The 23030-nt window shown below is 41.7% G+C and overlaps 2 protein-coding genes across 2 annotated transcripts in view; one reads left to right on the forward strand and one right to left on the reverse strand.

Annotated features, from left to right (window-relative positions):
* The window catches only part of LOC133440347 (zinc finger protein OZF-like), an 83838-nt gene extending 68435 nt beyond the window's left edge, over positions 1–15403 (forward strand). The window contains exon 2 of the mRNA XM_061717589.1: positions 14603–15403. Coding sequence (XP_061573573.1) covers positions 14603–15145 — 543 coding nt within the window. The 3' untranslated portion in view covers positions 15146–15403. The remainder of the gene's footprint in view (positions 1–14602) is intronic.
* The window catches only part of LOC133440368 (zinc finger protein 37-like), an 801383-nt gene that overhangs the window by 553531 nt on the left and 224822 nt on the right, over positions 1–23030 (reverse strand). The gene's annotated exons all lie outside the window — the stretch shown is intronic.

A 23030-nucleotide genomic window follows, 5' to 3' on the forward strand; every position in this document is an offset into this window, starting at 1 on the left:
CGTCATTTTGATCCAGTTTGTTATTTCACTGATCTTGGCTTCATCAAATGACACATCCAGGGACAGAAGCCGTGCATAGGTGTTCATCCTGTCCAGGTGTTGGAAGGTGAAGTGAAGCCGAAGCCATCGCTTCATCCACTGATCTGTTGGCACGGTAGGAAAACTGATAGGAATCTACTATTGACAATATTATTATTACTACTATTAACAATATTAACAATCAGAAGCTTATCACATAAATTGCGTCAGCTCTCATTGTGTCGGAAAAAATAAATTTCTGTCTAAACCTTCTTGCTTGTGTTGTTTTCTCAGATGTAAATCACTTTGGATAAAAGCGTCTGCTAAATGACAGAAGTCGTAGTAAACCAGTGATGAAAAGAATGTTGTATGCATTTTGTTCTAATTACTTTAGTTGGTAAATGAAATACTTACTGTAACTGCGAGAAGGAACTATGTCATTTGTTCAGACTCCACTGCAGCCCTTCAGAGTTTGACTTCAAATAAAACAATAAGAGAAGATCTAGTGTTGGAAATATTAATGGTATTGTGGAGGTTATGCAGAACTGGAATTACTGTGCAGTTTTGTTGGGTTCCTGCCCACATGGGTGTTGATGGCAATGAGAAAGCAGACAATATTGCTAAAAGAGCATTGAAATTGAGTAGTGAGGTAATTATGGAAATTCCTTTTGGTAAAGGTGAAGCAAAATCATGAATTAGAAAGGCAGTGAGGGATTCATGGCAGAAGGTGTGGGACAACGGTGTAAAAGGGAGACATTTTTATAACATACAGAAGTCAATTAACGTGAAGGTTTTCAAAGGAAAGTGTAGGAGAGAGGAAGTCATCATTTCTAGATTAAGATTAGGTCATACTAGTTTAAAATCAACTCTGTATTTAATGTCAAAGTCCGTGTCTGATAAATGTGATGAGTGTGATGTCACAGAGAATGTAGAGCATGTGATTGTTAAATGTGGCAAGTATGAGGTAGAAAGGAACGCTTTAAGAGACAGGATGTACGAGCTGGGACGGGAATGGAGTTTAGTAGGTTATTAGGGAGGAGTGAGGTGATGAGGGATTGTTATAAGGAAATCCTTGTCTTTCTTAAAGATGCAGGGATAGATAATAAGATTTAAATGTGGTTATCTTATTTTATTTAGGTATTTCCTTTTTTCCCCCCTTTAAGTTAGACTGTAACCTGGTGTAATAATGATCCTGATGTTACACACTCCGGTACAGCAGGTGGCGGTAGAACCTAATAACGTTGGTTGTGATCCGCCATTAAACTAGAGAAGAAGAAGGAGAGGACGGTTCTGTTGTTTCCTTTCTTTTTCCTCTTCAACAATGTCTAAGGTGAATCATCTGAGAGAGTTTATCGGTCAGCGACTAACAGCAGCTGCTGTAGAAATATTGTCAGTGTTTGAAAAAAGCATCTTGGAGTATGAAGAAGAGCTCGACCGTCAGCGCAGACTGTTGGACCTCGCCTGGAAACCTGAAATCAGACTCCACAGAGTCGGTACGTAACCCTGGAAAGTTGAATGAATGAACACATGAGTATGACTCCTACAAGATCCCTTTGTTTCCAGTTAAAAGCCGTGGTGATGAAGCAAACCAACTAAATGGGAAACTCCCCAGCTCAAGCAGCTGCTGATGTGGGATTCGGAAACATCCCGAACTAACTTGTTGTTCTGTTTACTTGGTGCTGCCTTTCATGGTCCATTCACACTCTGGACCAGACTCATATTTCACACTTTACACTTAATCCTTTATTCTGTAGAAAAGATGCAGATCACAGTGGCTCCTTGTAGATTATTTTTTTTAGATTCATTTATTCAGCACAGTCTAAAAACAGAACAAGTAACATACAAATGTAAAAGACAGATTGGTAATGTGCTAGGCTGAGGCAAAAAGCCCAAGGGGCTTATACGAGGCCTCTACCTGTAAAATACAGCAAAATATTGTACAAAGATTTAAAATATGCAGAATACATGATTGCAGTCTAAAAACAAAGACAAAGCAAATAAACAGCAGCATGAATAGAATACATGGTATCTACATGATTAAAGAAAAAAATAACAAATCTAGAAATATCATTAGGTAATCTGATCAATTAAATGTGTCCTGAGTTTATGTTTAAAATGATTGAATGAAGTAGAGGTAGACGAGATTGCTGTAGGTGTTCCATAACTGTATCTGATGGAGAACTGACACAAACCAGTACGGAACTTCAGGAGATTTAAATGATTAGCCTGTCTTGTATTAAAATGTTGAATATCACTGTTGAACTGAAGAAAATCTTTACATGGCAAAGAAAATGAAAGTGGAAGGTAGTGCTGAGCGGTATAACCAAAAATTTATATCACAGTATTTTTCAAAATTATATCAGTTTCACGGTATATCACAGTATTTTTTTTTTTCATGCACAACTGGGTGTTAACCACATTTTCTAATAATTTGGAAAGGAATTTCTACAGTAAATTGGCTTAGAATGGCCTATTTTACTGTCGTGAGGAGGAAATATTGTAGAAAAACATTAATGTCCACACTAGTATATACAGGTTTGCATGGCCTCACAAAATGATGCCGTTTACAATGAGGTGGCGGCACTTATGATTCTAATGAAGTGAGAGAATCAGTCAGACAACACTTAAAGACTTGGTAGACGTGGTGGACGCAGATCTCAGCTTCATGCATTCTTGATATTCTATCACATGTTTGTGGCTGAGGTGGTGGAGCAAGTTGCTAGTGTTGCCTCCCGCGGCTACAACTTTAGCTTTACAACACTTGCAGATGATTGTTGTTTGTTGGACGTTGTCTTTTTTAAAGCCAAAGAATTTCCACACAGCCGACACGGCTCCTCTTTTCGGAACAAGTTCCCCTGTGTCATGTTCTGGAACAGTTGTGGGACTTTCGTTTTCAGCCATCTTCACCCACATACCGTATGTTGCTGTAAACAATGCAACTGCTAAATAGTGATGCACCGAAATGAAAATTTGTGGCAGAAACCGAAACCGAAAATAATAATAAACACTTGGCCGAATACCGAACAATACCGAACATGGTTCTTCGCAGTTTTTCATTTATTTTGCTAATTTTTTCACCATTGCATAAATCAAATAAATTTGATTTAGGCTTTTCAAAGAAAAAAATCTTTTACAAAATTACAAGGTAGAAAATATTTATAAACTGAACATTTTTTAATTTCCCAGCATTATGTTGTTTTGGTTCCACCTCCTGGTGAATGTTAGGTAAAATTCTTATGTGGTTACTTTTTGGTTGGCCAACGATTTATGTTTGTGGTGCAACCGGTACGGGAGCGGCCAGTCTATTTCCTTATTTTACAACGGCGTTATTAATTATTCATTTTTTTCCCACTTATTCCACCGAACACCGAAAGTGTTTTTTTGTCATTTTCGGCCGAACAATTTCGGTTACCGGAACGTCGCGCGGCATTCCCAACGTTGTGTACGCTACTGTACACTCACCGGTATTACGGTATATGAAAAATTCCAGGGATTAAAGTTCTCCGTCTCTAGACGGATTTGCGTCAGTTCGAAAATTAGGAAAAAGAAGAAAGAACAAAAAAACATTTGCACGTGCATTATCATGTTAAGCCTGAATTATGGTTCTGCGTTAAATCGACGCAGAGGCTACACCGTAGGGTACAGCGTAGCCTACGGTGTAGGGTACGCGGCGACGCGTCCCGCTCTGCGTTGGTGTAACGCGGAACCATAAATCAGCCTTTAGGCATTAAACTGACGCTGTTGTAAACCAATTAAGCGAGCCAGAGCCTTGGTATTAGCCAATCAGAAACAGAGAAGGGCGTGTTGGATCAAGGGGGTAGTCTGGGGGAGCAGTCGCCCTGTCGCCCTCCTCTCCCCGCCGCCGAAGGCCCCGCGCCGCGGCCCGGCCCGCCTCGCGGGGCCTTCGTCCAGCGGCGTTGGCGCGTAGTCGGGCGGGGGTTTTCGCGGGGCGATGTCCGGCGCCGCGCGGAAGGCGGACCGGTGGGGGGGATCGGGTACGTCGGTCGGCGGCGGCGACTCTGGACACGCGCCGGGCCCTTCTCGCGGATCTCCCCAGCTGCGGCGCCCGTCGGGGACCCGTTCGCGCGGGCCCCCGGCGGGTCGCCTCTCGGGTTGCCACCTTTCAGAAATAGAAATAAGGAACACCTGATTTCAGCAGCGCAGGCATAAAAAAAGGGACATCCCCAAAACTTCTAAACGGCATAGAAATGTATTTATTTTATATGAAAAAACTAAATGCTTTGATTTAAAGTGCTTTAATAGCATTGAACTTGCATGACTGTACAGACAGCCTACCATACAACTGAAATATCCTATGCTGCTATGCTACTGTACGTCCACATCAGCCAAGATGTAGAAAATATGTATGTCGGAAAATTAGAATATGGTGTAAAAGTTAATTTATTTCAATAATTCAATTTAAAAGGTGAAACTAATATATTACATAGTCTCAATACATGCAAAGCAAGACATGTTAATTTTGATGGTTGAATTGTTTATTGATTTCATAAAATATTCACATTTTTTGAGATTTTTTTATTTGGGGTTTTCATAAACTGTGAGCCATAATCATCAAAATTATAACAAATAAAGGCTTGAAATATCTCACTTTGAATGTAGTGGGAAATAATATATTTGTTTCACCTTTAATTGAATTTACTAACAATGAAGTTTTGTGACATATTCAACTTTTCCGACCTTCACCTGTATATTATGACATCAATAAATAAGAGCATAATAATATATGTCCGTATTGGTTCAATACGGAACGCAACTTTTAATTTGCAATTATGTAATAATTCCGTATTTCAAGGGACGGGTGGCGACCCGATTCGCCTCGGCTGGCGCCTAGCAGCTAAACTTAGAACTGGTGCAGACCAGGGGAATCCCACTGTTTAATTAAAACAAAGCATCGCGAAGGGGGTGTTGACGCGATGTGATTTTGAAAAAACCTTCCTCAACAATAACATCATCCTCTCTTTGTCTGCACTAACACCATCATTGATTGTACATGAAACAGTCCAGGATGCTTTCATCACCTTGGCCAAAGCCTTGCCAAGTGCAGTGACATCAGAGCAGCTAGTTCAACTGGATGAAGAAGTGCGAGATTACCAGGTCGACTCAGATCTAGGAGAAAAGACTTTAATGAGAGGACTGCACGCATTGATGCGGACTATAAATTAAAAGCAAACTGACAATAATAAAACTGCTCAAAATCACCTTCCTTCTATAAAATGCTATTGGTCTCGAGTATTTAAATAGTGTTGGTTAAAGTCTTCTTACACCTTAAATGCTGTATTAGAAAACAGAATAATAATAATAATAATAATTCATTTTATTTAACGGCGCCTTTCATGTCACCCAAGGTCACCTTACAGAATAAAAACAAAACAATACAATAAAGGAAATACAATAATAATAAAGTAGAAATTATAATACATACACACATACACAATACATACAATCAAGGAGCAACAGTACAGATAACAGAACAGTATGGTGGGAGGTAGTGTGTGGTGACCGGTCAAAGTGAATGGGCAAGTTTAAACAGGTGAGTCTTGAGTTGTGTTTTGAATGTGGTGATGGAGTCTATTTGTCTTATGTGTGGGGGGAGGGAGTTCCAGAGTCTGGGTGCCGTACAACTGAAAGCTCGGGCACCCATGCTGCTAAGGTGTGAGGTGGGAGTGAAAAGAAGTCCAGCAGAGGTTGAGCGGAGGGTACGGGAGGGGGTGTATTCTTGCAATAGGTCACAGAGGTAGGTGGGGGCTAGGTTATGAAGGGCTTTGTGGGTGAGGAGGAGGTTTTTATAAATGATACGGTATTGGACTGGGAGCCAGTGGAGTTGGATAAGAACGGGGGTGATGTGGTCAGATGACTTGATGCGGGTGATGATCCGGGCGGCCGAGTTCTGAATGAGTTGTAGTTTGTTGGTGAGTTTGGTTGGGAGGCCAGTGAGGAGAGCATTACAGTAATCGATACGGGATGTGACGAATGAGTGGACCAGAATTTCGGTGCTGGATTGGGACAGTGCTGGACGAAGTCTGGAGATGTTGCGGAGGTGGAAGAATGCAGTCCGGGTGATGTTGTGGATGTGAGGTGCAAATGAGAGTGTATTGTCCAGAATGACGCCGAGGCTCTTGACTTTGGGGGAAAAGGGTACCGGGAAGCCGTCGATGATGATGGGAGGGGCGGGAGAGGGTTGTGACTTGGTGAGGGTGGATTTGGAGCCGATGAGAAGAGCCTCAGTTTTATTGCCGTTGAGTTTTAGGAAGTTATTGCTCATCCAGGTATTGATGTCGTGTAGGCAGGTGGTGAGGGAAGCGGGAGGAATGGCAGCGGTGGGGTTGGAGGAGATATATATCTGAGTGTCATCGGCGTAAGTGTGAAAATGGACCCCATGGTGACGGAGAATTGAACCTAGGGGTAGGAGGTAGATGGTGAAGAGAAGTGGACCCAGTACTGACCCCTGGGGGACACCCATTGTGACACCCGTGCATCCGGATTTATGGTTCTGTAGTTGGACAAACTGTTGACGGTCAGTGAGGTAAGATGAAAGCCAGGAGAGTGCAACACCAGTGATCCCAATGCCAGCCAGGCGGTCCAGGAGTATTGGGTGAGAAATGGTGTCGAAAGCTGCGCTGAGGTCCAGGAGGATGAGGATGGTGAGTAGGCCGGAGTCAGCTGCACGGAGGAGGTCGTTAGTGATTTTAACCAGGGCTGTTTCAGTGCTGTGATTGGGGCGGAAACCGGATTGGAAGGGTTCGTGGAGTTTATTTGAATTTAGGTGGGACTGTAATTGTGCTGCTACCACCTTTTCCAGAGTTTTGGAGATGAAGGGAAGGTTGGAGATGGGCCTGTAGTGATTGAGGTCAGATGGGTCTGCACCTGGTTTTTTTAGGGTGGGTGTGATGGCAGCTAGTTTGAGGATTGGGGGAACGGTTCCAGTGGTGAGGGAAGAATTAATTATTTTGGTAATCATGGGGGAAATGGATGGCAGACATGCTTTGACAAGCAGGGTGGGGAGGGGATCGAGCTGACAGGTGGTGGTTTTGGCTTTACGAATTAGTTCTGAGATGGTGTGTTCTGATACCGGAGTGAAATTGGTGAGAGGACTGGAGAGGGGTTGGTTGGTGGTGGTTATCCATGGTGGGTCATTTGTGGAAGAGCGTGTTGAGGCCAGTTGATGGTGAATGATGTTGATTTTGGAGCTGAAGAAGTCCAGGAAGGCGGTGCACTGGTCGGTGGAGATGTCTGGAGGGAGGGTTTTTGGAGGCTGAAGTAAGCGGTTGATGGTTGAAAAAAGGACTCTATTGTTTCCTGTGGCAGAATTAATGAGGTTGGAGTAATATGATGATTTGGCGGTATTAAGTGCATTTTTGTAGAGCTGAAGGTGATCGGAGTACATTTGGATGTGCACAGTGAGTCCGGTCCTTTTGCAGAGTCGCTCCAGTTGACGGCCTGTGGATTTGAGCTGGTGGAGGTCAGGGTTGAACCAGGGGGCAGAGTGGGTAAATGAAACTGAGCGGGTTTTAAGTGGAGCCAGGGCAGTGAGAGAGGAGGAGAGACAGTTATTGTAGTGTTGTACCAGATCGGCAGGGGAGGAGGATGAGGGGGGATTGGGGAAGGAGCTGATAAGGGTAGAGAGATCTGTGGGGTTGATGTGTTTGATGTTTCTGAAGGAGATGATCCGTTGTTCTTTGACTTTGTGCAAATGGGTGTGGATGTCATAAAGAATGGCTTTGTGGTCCGAGATGGGGAAGTCCATGATAGTGAGGTTGGCGGGAGTTATGTCTGTGCAGCAGATTAAATCGAGAATGTGACCTTTGCTATGTGTTGCGAGGTTGACGTGTTGTGTGATACCAAGGCAGTTCAGAAGTGATGTGAAGTCGTTTGCTAGGGTGCAGGATGGGTCGTCAATATGAATGTTGAAATCGCCATGGAGGATAACAGTAGGGGACATTGTGCATACAGATGTTAACAGTGACGAGAATTCAGTAAGGAAAACAGCGGAGGGTTTTGGTGGTCTGTAGATGGTAATGATGATGATGGGTTTGGGTCCAGAGAGTTTTACAGCTAGGCATTCAAAGGAGGAGTGTTGGGGGACAGTGAGAGCAGTGACTTTTATGTTTTTACGGTAGATGAGAGCCAGCCCCCCCCCCCTTCCAGTGGCGCGGGGTTTACTAAAAAAGGAAAAGCCAGGTGGGGTGGTTGCATTTAACTGAGTGAAATCATTCGGCTGTTGCCACGTCTCTGTGAGGCAGAAAATGTCCAGAGTTTTGTCGGTGATGAGATCAGAGATGAGAAGGGCCTTATTGGTTAGTGATCTGATATTGAGAAGACAGAGTTTGAGACAGGTGAGTGGTATATATGCAGCTGCTTTGGGCAGGGGAGAGAGTACACTGTGATTGACAGGATTGATATGGCGGTCTGTGCGGGGAGGGGGGCGTGGCTCCTTGAAAGTCACATGGAAACGGAGGGGTCTGACAGTTATAATGGTATCGATTGGGCGACCGACAGCAGGGGGTGTAATGACAGCAGGGGCCTGTAGGAGGAGCGATTCACAGATGGCAATGGATGTAGTGACAGCAGGGGCCTGTAGGAGGAGCGATTCAGAGATGGCAATGGATGTAGTGACAGCAGGGGCCTGTAGGGGGAGTGATTCACTGAGGGAGGGGGGAGAAGAAGAAGGCACTGGTGGCACGGGGGGAGTGGGCGTGGCATGTAAATAGTCATGCATGAGTGTCCTGTATGTAGTCAATGGTGTGTACAGTGCGCTGTATGTTTTTTGTAAGCATGCGGCTGCCTAGCTTGCTCGGGTGAAGTCCATCGTGCCGGTAGAATGAAGGGCGGTTCCAAAATAAATTGAAATTGTCAATGGAATGAAAGCCATGGACACCGCAGACAGCCTGGAGCCAGAAGTGGAGGTGAAGGAGGCGACTGAAGTTCTGTTCACCGCGGCCCAGGGTGGGCAGAGGGCCGCTGATGAAGACTGATTTTCCACAGTTTTTTAACATGGCAAACAGGCTGTTGAAGTCCCGTTTCAGCACGTCGGGGTTACTCCGGAACACATCGTTGGTCCCAAGGTGCAGGATGATACGATTAATCGAGTGGGGAAGTGTTTGGAGTAAACCTGGAAGTATTTCGATCATTTTTGTGACTGTGGCCCCTGGAAAACAGTGCGTGGAGGCGTTGAAAAATCGCGTTTTCCTGATTATGGAGTCCCCCACTATAGCGGTGGTTGGGGGAAACAGGGGGGGAGGGGGGCGGGGCGACAGGCACTGGTCCTCTGTTGAAGGGGACCTTGACGAGGTTGTAGGTGCAGCTGCGGCCACTTTGCAGCGGGGTAGATCACTGGAGCGTCGCGCCCTGAGAGCAGCTTCCTTCACAATTTTGCGACGGGAGGAGGAGGTGGTCACAGACCGGGACGATGGAGGACCCGAAGCAGACCCACGACCCCCTCGGGCTGCTGGCAGCGAGGCTGTGACGGGGCTGGCTGGAGGAGGATGGACAGGTTGAGGGAAATCCTCAAGGCTCAGGATGTTGTATTTGTTTCCCAGCTGGAGCTCGCAGGGGGGAGGGGGGGAGGAGGGGGGCGGGTTGGGTGTTCCTCGCTTTTTCCCATTGACTGTGGGCCGTGCCGTTTGGATAGGGGTGGATGTGAGGGACCCGAGCCTCGGGTTCGGGTTAAGGGTGAAAGTTGCCTCTGAAATTCGGCTTTTAGTCACCCATTTTGGCTTCGGCTTGGCCCCCTGCAAGAGCCATGTGTCTCCAGCCAGGGGATCCGGGTGTGAAGCAGAGACTGAGGAGGCTAGCCTGGATGTAGCTGTGGGGACAGCAACAGTGTGGGGCGGAGTGACAGGGGCTGTCCGATCAGCTGGGGCGACCGCTGCGGCGGGGGAGCCGGCATCAGGCGGCGGGAGAGTGTAGACCGGATCAGCTGGGGCGACCGCTGCGGCGGGGGAGCCGGCATCAGGCGGCGGGAGAGTGGAGACCGGATCAGCTGGGGCGACCGCTGCGGCGGGGGAGCCGGCATCAGGCAGCGGGAGAGTGGAGACCGGATCAGCTGGGGCGACCGCTGCGGCGGGGGAGCCGGCATCAAGCAGCGGGAGAGTGGAGTCCAGGTCAGCGGGGTTGGCAGGAGGACCGGCGCCCAGAATAATCACTGAGTCCAGGCGAGTCTCTTCATTCCTGATCCAGTGGAGGTTGGAAATGCGCTGCTCCAGCTTTGCGATCTTCTGGGATTTGCGGAGGCAGCTGTCGCAGTCATGAGGGGAGGTGAGTGGAGCCATGGGGGAAGATGGGGTAGCCTAGAAACCAGAAAACAGAAACTACGGCAGCAACTGTGTTTTGGCGTGAAGTCACTTGCTTTTGATGCGGTTTACGTGTGCTGTACCGCTCAGCTTATGAGTTCTGAAATGAAACTTACACGCGTGGACTCCAAGAGGAGTCCGCGGCGGTGTGTGGGCACAGATCGGGTGGGTTTGGATCCGGTAGAGAGCGGGACTTACCGGCACGGGCCCAAATGCTGGGCCCGTTGAGGTGAGTGAGCTCGGTGGTAGTGGTAAGATTTTTTCCCACGCTGTCAAAAGCGCTGCGTTCACTGCTGCACTGCTGCTTCCGCGTTCTGCTTCCCGCGTTCTGCCAGAAAACAAAAACTACGGCAGCAACTGTGTTTGACGTGCTTTTGCTGCGGTTTACATGTGCTGTACAGCTCAGCTGATGAGTTCTGAAATGGAACTTACGCGCGAGGACTCCAAGAGGAGTCCGCGGCGGTGTGTGGGCACAGATCGGGTGGGTTTGGATCCGGTAGAGAGCGGGACTTACCGACACGGGCCCAAGTGCTGGGCCCGTTGAGGTGAATGAGTTCAGTGGTAGCGGTAGGATTTTTTTTTTCCCACGCTGTCAAAACGCTGTGTTCACTGCTGCACTGCTGAAGGGCTAATAAAGCATTTAACTTTTTTATTTGAAACTTTTGGGAAGCGACCGTACGGCAGAAAAGGGGCCGTTCTTAAAGGGGACCTATTATGGCATCTAATACCTATTTTAAACAGGCCTTGAATGTCTTAAAAACAAGCTTTTGATTGTTTTTGCTAAATAAATTAGAAATTCAGCCTCTAAACCATGTCTTTATCTTCCCATTCTCTAACCTCATTATCTATGCAGGATTCTGAGTGGGCGGGGCTATGATAATGAGGCTCTGTGCTGATTGGCTGCCTGAATGACGCGATACACCGCTACGGAAAAATGGTGGAAGCTCCGGCCAGCGGAGTTAGTTGTGGGCGTGGTTTCACGCATCGGAGACCAAACTATGTAAATCGTTCCCGTCATTATGTAACTTTGGGGAGCAGAATCTTATTGGCTCGTAGATCCACATCACACTGGACGGATCATCCGGGCGGCTGTACAGACACTGCAGAATTTGGTTGCTTTCCTCCTCTGAGTTGGCAGGCTGAGGGGAGACCACTTTATATATGTTAAAGCAAGAAAAAACCTGGTTTTCATAATAGGTGCAGTGCATAGATGGCGGGGGAATATGAACTGGCCTGAACATTTTTTTTCAGTCAAAAATATTTTTTTGCTTTAATCCCTGAAAATTCATATCATAAGAAAAATAAACACCGGTATTCGGTATGAACCGGTATACCGCCCAGCACTAGTGGAAGGAACAATACTTTGAAAATAAAATTGCAGGTTTGATATGTATTTAATCCATCGTAGGAACAAAGGTTACTGGAAATTTAACTTTAAGTTTATTGAAATGCCAGGCCTTTCATGATGGAATTGAAATCTTAATCTCAGATGTAAAGTGTGATGAATCAATAATATCTTATGTTGCTAAATGGGAATTCTTAAAATTTTAAATTCTAGAATTTGCTATTAGTTTTGGAAGATCACGTAACAGAAATAACAAATTATCAGAAATTATTAAAGAAGTAAACTCCTACTGCAATAAAACTTCACAGACTGATGAGGATAAACAAAAATGACAAATTTAGCAAATTAAGCTTGATGAAATCTATCTCAGGAGAGCCGAAGGTGCTTATATAAGATCAAGAGCAAAATGGATAGAGGAAGGAGAAAAAAGCACATCATACTTTTGTCGATTTAGAAAAAAGAAGACGGGAAAGAAATTAAATCAAATCACTGGTGATTAAAGATCAAACTGTCACAGATCCAGCTGTGATTGCCAGAGAAATAGTTTCCTTCTACAGTAAGTTTTATTCCTCATCTTTCTCTAGAGATGATTCTGACAACTTTTTTAACTATATCAAAGCTATTATTCCAACTATAGAAAAAGAGTTTGCAGATTTATGTGATGCTGATATTTCTTCTGTTGAACTTGACCAGTTAACAGTTTGTCTTTGGACAAATCCCCAGGGAGTGATGGTCTTACTGCAAATTTTTATAAACATTTCTGGGATTTATTAAAAGAACCATTCTCTCTTATGTTAAAAGAAGCAACTAATAATATCACATTTCCCTCTAGTATGAAACAAGGAATAATAACTGTGATTCCAAAACCGGGTAAAAAACCCAAAAGTGTTAGAAAATCTTAGACCAATCACCTTATTGAACAATGATTACAAAATTGTAACCCTCATTTATGATAACAGATTAAAAAAGCATTTGCACAAAATCACAAGTGACTCCCAATCTGGCTTCATGAGGGGTAGATCCATTCACAGCAATATTCGCTTAATCCTCGATCTTCTAGACTATAATAATTTAATAGAAGATGATGGTTTTATTTTGACTTTTATAAAGCGCTTGATTCGATTGAGCACCCATTCATTTTTCAGTGTTTAAAATTAATTGGATTTGGTGATAAATTCCTAAATATCTTTGAATCCCTTCATCAAAATTCAAATAGCTGTATATCTTTACCAGAAGACACATCACCTCGATTTACAATTAAACGAGGAGTAAAACAAGGCTGTCCTATTTCTCCATTTTTCTTCATAATAGCTACAGAAATGCTCTTTATCCTTATCAAAAATTCCAATATTGCACCTTTAGAGGTACTTGGAATACATGTAATCATTATCCAGTTAGCAGATGACACTACTATCTTCACGAAACAATTATCTGAAGTCCCAAAAATATTGCATAATATTGATATTTTCTCCAAAGCCTCAGGGCTGAAATCAAATTTGAACAAATGTGAGTTAATGTTAATTCACCATAGTCACTTATCAGAGGCATACAACATCCCTATAGAATCTGTTGTCAAATATCTTGGCATTTCCATCTCTAAAGATTCAGCAGAACGTGAAAATAAAAATGTCTGGAGGGTAATTAATGAATGCCAAAACAAACAACTCCTGGTTATTAAGAGACATCAGTTTATTAGGTCGTATCTTCTTAACCAAAATGGAAAGTCTCTCCAGATGTATTTATCCAGCAAACTCGTTGTCTATTCCCAATAACGTAATCAAAAAGATTAATCAGGTTAACTCTGATTTATATCTGGAGAAAGAAAAATAACATTAGGAAAACTGAACTGACCAAAGAATTCAAAGATGGAGGCCTGCAAGCTATAGATTTAGATTTTATTAATGGAAACCTAAAAAAGGAACTGGTTGAAATCTTTTCTACACCATAAGAGCTTTTGGTATCATTTTTAATAAACTGGGAGGCATTGAACTGTTACTAAGATGCGACTTTACCGTTCAGATTTCATGCTTTAGACTTAATCGTTTATTTTGTAGAAAAGATGCAGGTCACAGTGGCTCCGTGTAAGATGTGAGATGACACTGGCAAAAAACGCAATCGTTGGAGGATGCTCATGTAGGAGTTCATATGCAGGACTTGTAGTTAGATCATTATTTATGACGCGGAAGAAGCCATTTCTACAACAACTTTATTCTTCAACTGTCTCAAAACCAACGCAGTAACACAAGAGTACAGTCACAGTGCCGCCTAATGGTCACACAGAGTAATGCACTTGTTTTCAAATATACTACATAGATGAAGGGGAAGACCGAAGGTTCAGGACAAACTTTAAACCTCACAAATACAACCAAACAATCAACACTGGGAAGCACTTTTGACTTGTTATAATCCTATCTTTTTGCACCTTTTTGTAATTCCAGAACTCCCACAAGAAAATGTTTGTAAGGTGGAGGAGGACGGGGTTTTCAGTGACCAGCACCTGGATAACCTGGAGAGGATCTGCAGCCCGGACCAGGAGGAACCAGGGCATCCACAGACTACAGAACTGGAGGAAGACTCCAGCGGTCAGGAGATGAAGCACAAGGACGTAGAGGTGGATGTCTCATTGGTCAATGTCGCTGATGTGAAAGTTGAAAATGATGAACCAGGACCAAACTGTGGCCAGCTGCTGTTGCACACTTCTCCTGAAGCTCAAAACAAAGATGAGGAAGGGAGTGAAAGTTTACACTCAGACTCTAATAAAACTGCAGATCCGGAGCCAATGAGACGACACGGTGACCACGAAGATGCTGCTGTCCCGTCAGACAGCAACTGTAAATCAAAGCTGACCAGGACCCACACGGGGAAGAAGGCGTTTTCTTGCAGCACTTGCAGGAAAGATTTCAGTAAAAGTTGTAATTTAATGGATCACATGAAGATCCACACTGGCGAAAGGCCGTACCTGTGCAACATCTGCGGCAACGCCTTTATTAATTTATCATATCTTAAAAGCCACATAACCACGCACACGGGCGAGAAGCCCTACATCTGCAAAACATGTGGAAAGAGTTACAAGCAACATTCCCACCTGGTGATTCACTCCAGGACCCACACTGGCGAAAGGCCATACCTGTGCAACACGTGCGGAAAAACCTTTACTTATTTACCGGTTCTTAACCGTCACATAGCCACGCACACGGGCGAGAAGCCCTACATCTGCAAAACATGTGGAAAGAGTTACAAGCAACGTTCCAGCCTGGTGATTCACTCGAGGACCCACACCGGCGAAAGGCCGTACCTGTGCAACACCTGCAACAAAACCTTTACTAGATCATCACATCTTAAAAGCCACATAACCACGCACACGGGCGAGAAGCCATATTTGTGCAAGACGTGCAACAAAGGTTTTAGCCGCAGAATTTATTTGCTGAGTCACATGAAAAATCACCCGGAGGAGAAGTCTGGTGATTCGTGACAAATGAAGCTCATGTTGTTTTCCTCCGGGGGCAGCTGTCCACTCCTGTCTGACCCACAGAAGAAGAACCCGCAGAAGTCCAACCACCACCTCCTGTGGATGATGAGCCTAATCCCCTCCCCACAAGGGTTGCAGGTTCAACACGGATTTATGCTTCTCCCTCAACTTGACGCAGAGGGAACGATGTGGTTGTGTACTTTTTTTAAAGTTCTGCATTGAGTTGTTTGAATCCCTGTTCCTTCTTAAAATCGTATTATTTGTTGCTGTTGGTAACTTGCCGTCTCCAAGGTTTAATAAAGAGCTGTTAGCATTTGCTGAAGTTTCTTTAAACATGACAGTTTATTTCGTTCATCTACAAAGCCTCTCTCACACGTCCTCTTTCCTGTCTGTTTCTTCTTCACTCACATTCTTTGTAAAGTTAATCTGCAGCTCCATGTTGTTAAACTCTCTCCATCTACGTCGGGATCATTGGGATCAGATTCCAGGAAGAGGACAGACTTTGGATTTAACCCTTTTATATCAGACATCCGTTTAGGAGTAAATGTCTTTTTACCTCAACTCATATTTAGTCAGAAATAATCATGAAAATGTAATTAAGTTTTCATTTTAGATGGATGAATTATTTTATTGTTTATAATTCTGGAATATTATATTACATTCTCCATATGTAGAAAGAGCAGCAGTGCCCCCTGGTGGTGAGTTATAAAAGCTCAACTCTTGTCCACCAAGAGTGAACAATCTATCATAATAATAATAATAATAATAATAATAATAAAAACACAAATAAAAAAAGACTTTAGTGCATCAACAAGAGGAAAGTTGTCAGTGATGCAGATTATTGGTACAGCGTGATCAGTACAACCAGCATTTAGCTCAGAAAACAATGTGGAAAGAGAAATGTCATCAAATGAAGTTGAAAAGTGGAGATGCACTTGTGTTCTTTATCCTCAACTTCCTCAATCACGTCATTTTGATCCAGTTTGTTATTTCACTGGTCTTGGCTTCATCAAATGACACATCCAGGGACAGAAGCCGTGCATAGGTGTTCATCCTGTCCAGGTGTTGGAAGGTGAAGTGAAGCCGAAGCCATCGCTTCATCCACTGATCTGTTGGCACGGTAGGAAAACTGATAGGAATCCACTGTGTCAGGAACCATGGAGTTGATGTGGGTTAAAAAAAGATGATCTGCTCTGTTGGTCTCTGGAGAAGGTTTAATGAGAATGTTTCTCCATGAATAAGGACTAAAAATAACGTAAAAGTTCAAGACAGACTAATTATCCACAATATTTAACCAATAACGATGAAGTCATTAATAATATGAATGAGGTGGTTAATCATTTTAACAGGTATTTTGTGAGTGTTGGACCAAAGCTGGCAGAAAAATGTGTGATCCTGGATCAGCTGATGGATGGAAGGAAACATTAATAAGTAGAAATCCAGATTCAATGTTTCTCACAGCTGTGGAGGAGAGAGAAATCATAGATATTGTAAGTAAATGTAAAAACAAGGTGTCAACTGACTGTGGTGACATGACAATAGTCAAAAAGGTTATTGATGGATTGTTAACTGACATACAGCTGTAATCAGTCGCTCAGAACTGGGACATTTACAAAAAAAAAATGAAAAACTGCAAAAGTCATCCCACTGTACAGAACTGGAGACAGACACCAATTCACTAATTACAGGCCTGATTCTTTACTCCCAACATTTTCAAAGATCTTAGAAAAAGTATTTATATACAGGTTGGACAAATTAACGTCAATCAAAAGGCCACGCCACTAATTACGCATTAAACTTCTTGCTTTATATAATTCCAACCTGCCACAATACGAGGAAAAAGAGGCTTCAAACCCCTGCAGAAAACCTGTGGGTGATTCATGCATGAATGAACCGTCATTCTGAGTTTGGGGGTTAGTTTGGGATCTTTATTCCCTCTAGTGGTTAAATGTTGGAAACTGCAGCTTTAAATGTGTCTTGTATATCTATATATTTCACACAAAAATCAGTTTGATAGTTTGATCAGTTTGATATTTAAATGTTTTGATGTCTCAAAGACTTACCATGTGCATTATTTTGAAGCCCATTGCAATAAAAGTTTCTTAAAAGCATAAACGCTTTATGACAAATAAAAATATTTTTCTTTTATTTATTGATATTAACAATCAGAAGCTTATCATATAAATTGCGTCAGCTCTCATTGTGTCGGAAAAAATAAAACTCTTTCTAAACCTTCTTGCTTGTGTTGTTTTCTCAGATGTAAATCACTTTGGATAAAAGCGTCTGCTAAATGACAGAAGTCGTAGTAAACCAGTGATGAAAAGAATGTTGTATGCATTTTGTTCTAATTACTTTAGTTGGTAAATGAAATACTTACTGTAACTGCGAGAAGGAACTATGTCATTTGTTCAGACTCCACTGCAGCCCTTCAAAGTTTGACTTCAAATAAAACAACAAGAGAAGATCTAGTGTTGGAAATATTAATGGTGTTGTGGAGGTTATACAGAACTGGAATTACTGTGCAGTTTTGTTGGGTTCCTGCCCACATGGGTGTTGATGGCAATGAGAAAGCAGACAATATTGCTAAAAGAGCATTGAAATTGAGTAGTGAGGTAATTATGGAAATTCCTTTTGGTAAAGGTGAAGCAAAATCATGAATTAGAAAGGCAGTGAGGGATTCATGGCAGAAGGTGTTGGACAACGGTGTAAAAGGGAGACATTTTTATAACATACAGAAGTCAATTAACGTGAAGGTTTTCAAAGGAAAGTGTAGGAGAGAGGAAGTCATCATTTCTAGATTAAGATTAGGTCATACTAGTTTAAAATCAACTCTGTATTTAATGTCAAAGTCCGTGTCTGATAAATGTGATGAGTGTGATGTCACAGAGAATGTAGAGCATGTGATTCTTAAATGTGGCAAGTATGAGGTAGAAAGGAACGCTTTAAGAGACAGGATGTACGAGCTGGGACGGGAATGGAGTTTAGTAGGTTATTAGGGAGGAGTGAGGTGATGAGGGATTGTTATAAGGAAATCCTTGTCTTTCTTAAAGATGCAGGGATAGATAATAAGATTTAAATGTGGTTATCTTATTTTATTTAGGTATTTCCTTTTTTCCCCCCTTTAAGTTAGACTGTAACCTGGTGTAATAATGATCCTGATGTTACACACTCCGGTACAGCAGGTGGCGGTAGAACCTAATAACGTTGGTTGTGATCCGCCATTAAACCTAGAGAAGAAGAAGGAGAGGACGGTTCTGTTGTTTCCTTTCTTTTTCCTCTTCAACAATGTCTAAGGTGAATCATCTGAGAGAGTTTATCGGTCAGCGACTAACAGCAGCTGCTGTAGAAATATTGTCAGTGTTTGAAAAAAGCATCTTGGAGTATGAAGAAGAGCTCGACCGTCAGCGCAGACTGTTGGACCTCGCCTGGAAACCTGAAATCAGACTCCACAGAGTCGGTACGTAACCCTGGAAAGTTGAATGAATGAACACATGAGTATGACTCCTACAAGATCCCTTTGTTTCCAGTTAAAAGCCGTGGTGATGAAGCAAACCAACTAAATGGGAAACTCCCCAGCTCAAGCAGCTGCTGATGTGGGATTCGGAAACATCCCGAACTAACTTGTTGTTCTGTTTACTTGGTGCTGCCTTTCATGCTCCATTCACACTCTGGACCAGACTCATATTTCACACTTTATGAATGAATGAATTAATTAATGTTTATTTCGAACATGTATATAAAAAATAAACAGTAACATCTTCATATTCACATATGTTGGAAAAAAGGAGTAGGAAGAAGTCTACACTTTTTCCTAGTTCCTACCCCTTTATAACTCTATGAATTTACATTATTGCTATTATTATATCTACACAATATCCATATAAATATAGTCTATATAAATACTATGTAAAACATGCCTATTACCACATAATTGTCCATATAAGTATATAGAAAATATAAATATTTTATAAATCTATATAAATATACACTATATAACTACATAAATATCCCTATATATATATATATATATATATATATATGCTACATACCTAATAAATATATAACATATTACATAATTATAACTATCCTCTCAACATATAATATATACTACATAAATATCCACATAAATATCTAAACATATCTTAAGCAAGTATAATATACCATTTTTCCCTATTTTATTTGTTTCTCACACTCGTTACCCCATTTCCTCTTCCATATACCGGTTTATAAATAATTTTTTGTATCTCTTTTTAAACAGATTTATGTTAGTACCTTTTCATTTCCAGCTCCAAACTGTTCCACAGAGTCTCCACAGTTCCATATGCACATGCTGCACATTGTTGTTCCTACTTTGTTTTCTTTATGTTTACTTTATTTCACAAAAACATGAAGTTTACAAATTATATATCTGAAACAGAACATAGAAATCTCATTTCATGCCAGGGGGGATAAGAGTGGTGCTGCCTTTCATGGTCCATTCAGACTCTGGACCAGACTGTTATTTCACACTTTACACTTAATCCTTTATTTAGTAGAAAAGATGCAGATCACACTGGCTCCGTGTAGATTTTTTATTTTAGATTCATTTATTCAGCACAGTGTAAAAAACAGAACAAGTAACATACAAATGTAAAAGAGAGATTGGTAATGTGCTAGGCTGAGGCAAAAAGCCTAAGGGGCTTATACGAGGCCTCTACCTGTAAAATACAGCAAAAGATTGTACAAAGATTTAAAATATGCTGAATACATGATTGCAGTCTAAAAACAAAGACAAAGCAAATAAACAGCAGCATGAATAGAATACATGGTTTCTACATGATTAAAGAAAAAAATAACAAATATATAAATATCATTAGGTAATCTGATCAATTAAATGTGTCCTGAGTTTATGTTTAAAATGATTGAATGAAGTAGAGGTAGACGAGATTGCTGTAGGTGTTCCATAACTGTATCTGATGGAGAACTGACACAAACCAGTACGGAACTTCAGGAGATTTAAATGATTAGCCTGTCTTGTATTAAAATGGTGCATATCACTGTTGAACTGAAAACAATCTTTACATGGCAAAGAAAATGAAACTGGCAGGAACAATACTTTGAAAATAAAATTGCAGGTTTGATATGTATTTAACTTAAAGATGGGTAAAATATTGAGTTGTTTGAAAAGAGAGGCAGAATGAGCAGACCAATTACTGTGTGTGGCAATCCTGCACAATCTTTTTTACAACATATGAAGTTTATGAAGATGTGTGTTGTAGCTAGCTCCCCAAATAATATTACAGTAAATGAGATATGGATATATCAAGCTATAATAAAGAGTTGGGAGACAATTTTCATTCACCAAACTATGGAATTTGCCAATAATACCAATAGATTTAGATATTTTTTACAGACATGGTTGATGTGGTTTTTCCAGCTTAAACTTTCATTGATAATTACACCAAGGAAGGTTGTTAAGCTGAGTGAGCGGGTCATCTCCTATAGACAGACCGGTGTTAGATTTACAATATATTTTATTTTTTGATGCAAATATAATAAAATTAGATTTTTTTTATATTCAGTGATTTTTGTGAATATTAAACCATTTTGAAATGTTTTGTAAATCATGGTTGGCCTTTCCCATTAGAGATGAAAATCATTATGTGAAATAAATAAGTTTGTATCATCGGCATCAAAAGCAAAAATCAATTGGTACAAATCTCAGCAATTCAATTTTTTTTTTTAAAGTCCAAAAAAATAAAAAGTACAGGAAACAAGGAGGACAAGGCTGCGGCCAAATCATTTATATGAATCAAAAATAACAGGGGCCCTAGTATAGACCCCTGCGGGACCCCGCATTTTAAAGTGGACCTCTCTGATGATTTACGGTCAATGATGACAAATTACTGACGGTTATGAATATAATTGAAAAGCCACACATGAGTGATTCCAGCAAATTCATAGTGTAGTAATTTTTGAAGAAGAATATCAAAATTAACGGTGTCAAAAGCTTTGGATAAATCAAGAAAGATTCCCAAAGTGTATTCATTTTTATTGATTGCAGTGTGAATTTTATCAACCAATTGAAGTAAAGCCATTTCTGTTGAAGGATTTTTCCTAAATCCATATTGGTGTTTATACAGTATATTACAGTCCTGCAAATATTTCATCATTCTGTTATAGACCAATTTCTCCAGGATCTTTGAGAAACATGAGAGAACAGAATTGGTTCGGTTGTTACTAAATACACTATGGTCTCCAGATTTGTAAACAGGGACTACTTTGGCAATTTTGAGGTCATTGGGTATTATTCCAGTTTCTAGAGATTTGGTGAAAATATGGGTAAAAGGCTTAGCAATTGAATGTTTAGTTTTCATAATTAAGTTAGATCTGACCTCATCATGACCAGCAGCTGAGTCTTTCAGGCACATCATTATGTCCAAGATTTCCTTCTCTGTAGGAGGCTTGAAGCTCTGAATAGAAGGATGGGAACCTGTCAGAAACTCAGATGGAGACCCGGCTATAGGAGTTATCCTTTCTGAAAGAACTGTACCAATATTAACAAAATAATTGGTAAAAACATAATGTCAGATGGATCAGAGTAGACTCGATTTTCATCAACAAATTGAGATGGAAGATCGGCTGTAGACTTATTCATATTTAGAAGCTGGTTAATGACTCCCCAGGTAGTTTTTATGTTATTAAAAGCCTCATTGAATTTGTCGGAAAGGTACTTTTTCTTGGCAGTTCTAACAAGATGATTATAATAATGTTACGAAATGTCTAATAATTTGCTATATTAATTGGGGATGAATTACTGGTGAATTTTTTATACAATCTATTCTTAACTTTCAGAGACTTATGGAGATCTGGTGTAAACCAGGGTTTTCTAAATGCAGAGACCTTGTTTGCTTTTTTGCTGACAAGAGGAAAGCACCTGTTGAATACAGAGTTGAAAGACTTGAAAAATGACTGATATGCTTGTTCAACATCATCATGGGTGTATCCATCATCCCATAGGCTGTCATCAACCTGCTCCTCAAACCGGTCAACATTTATTTTGTTATACACTCTATACCGTAGAACTAGAACTTGTGAGATGACACTGGCAAAAAACACGACGGTTGGAGGATGTTCATATAGGTGTTCATATGCAGTACTTGTAGTTAGATCGTTATATATGACGCAGAAGAAGCCATTTCTACAACAACAACTTTATTCTTCAACTGTCTCGATACCAACGCAGTAACACAAGAGTACAGTCACAGTGCCACCTAATGGTCACACAGAGTAATGCACTTGTTTTCAAATATACTACACAGATGAAGGAGAAGACCGAAGGTTCAGGACAAACTTTAAACCTCACACATACAACCAAACAATCAAAACTGGGAAGCACTTTTGACTTGTTAAAATCCTATTGTTTTGTCCCTTTTTGTAATTCCAGAACTCCCACAAGAAAGTGTTTGTAAGGTGGAGGAGGACGGGGTTTTCAGTGACCAGCACCTGGATAACCTGGAGAGGAGCTGCAGCCCGGACCAGGAGGAACCAGGGCATCCACAGACTACAGAACTGGAGGAAGACTCCAGCGGTCAGGAGATGAAGCACAAGGACGTAGAGGTGGATGTCTCATTGGTCAATGTCGCTGATGTGAAAGTTGAAAATGATGAACCAGGACCAAACTGTGTCCAGCTGCTGTTGCACACTTCTCCTGAAGCTCAAAACAAAGATGAGGGAGGGACTGAAAGTTTACGCTCAGACTCCAGTAAAACTGCAGATCCAGAGCCAATGAGACGACACGGTGACCACGAAGATGCTGCTGTCCCGTCAGACAGCAACTGTAAACCAAAGCTGATCAGGACCTACACGGGGAAGAAGGTATTTTCTTGCAGCACTTGCAGGAAAGAGT

The sequence above is a fragment of the Cololabis saira genome, chromosome 3 (genome assembly GCF_033807715.1).
Source record: "Cololabis saira isolate AMF1-May2022 chromosome 3, fColSai1.1, whole genome shotgun sequence".
Taxonomy (NCBI): domain Eukaryota; kingdom Metazoa; phylum Chordata; class Actinopteri; order Beloniformes; family Belonidae; genus Cololabis; species Cololabis saira.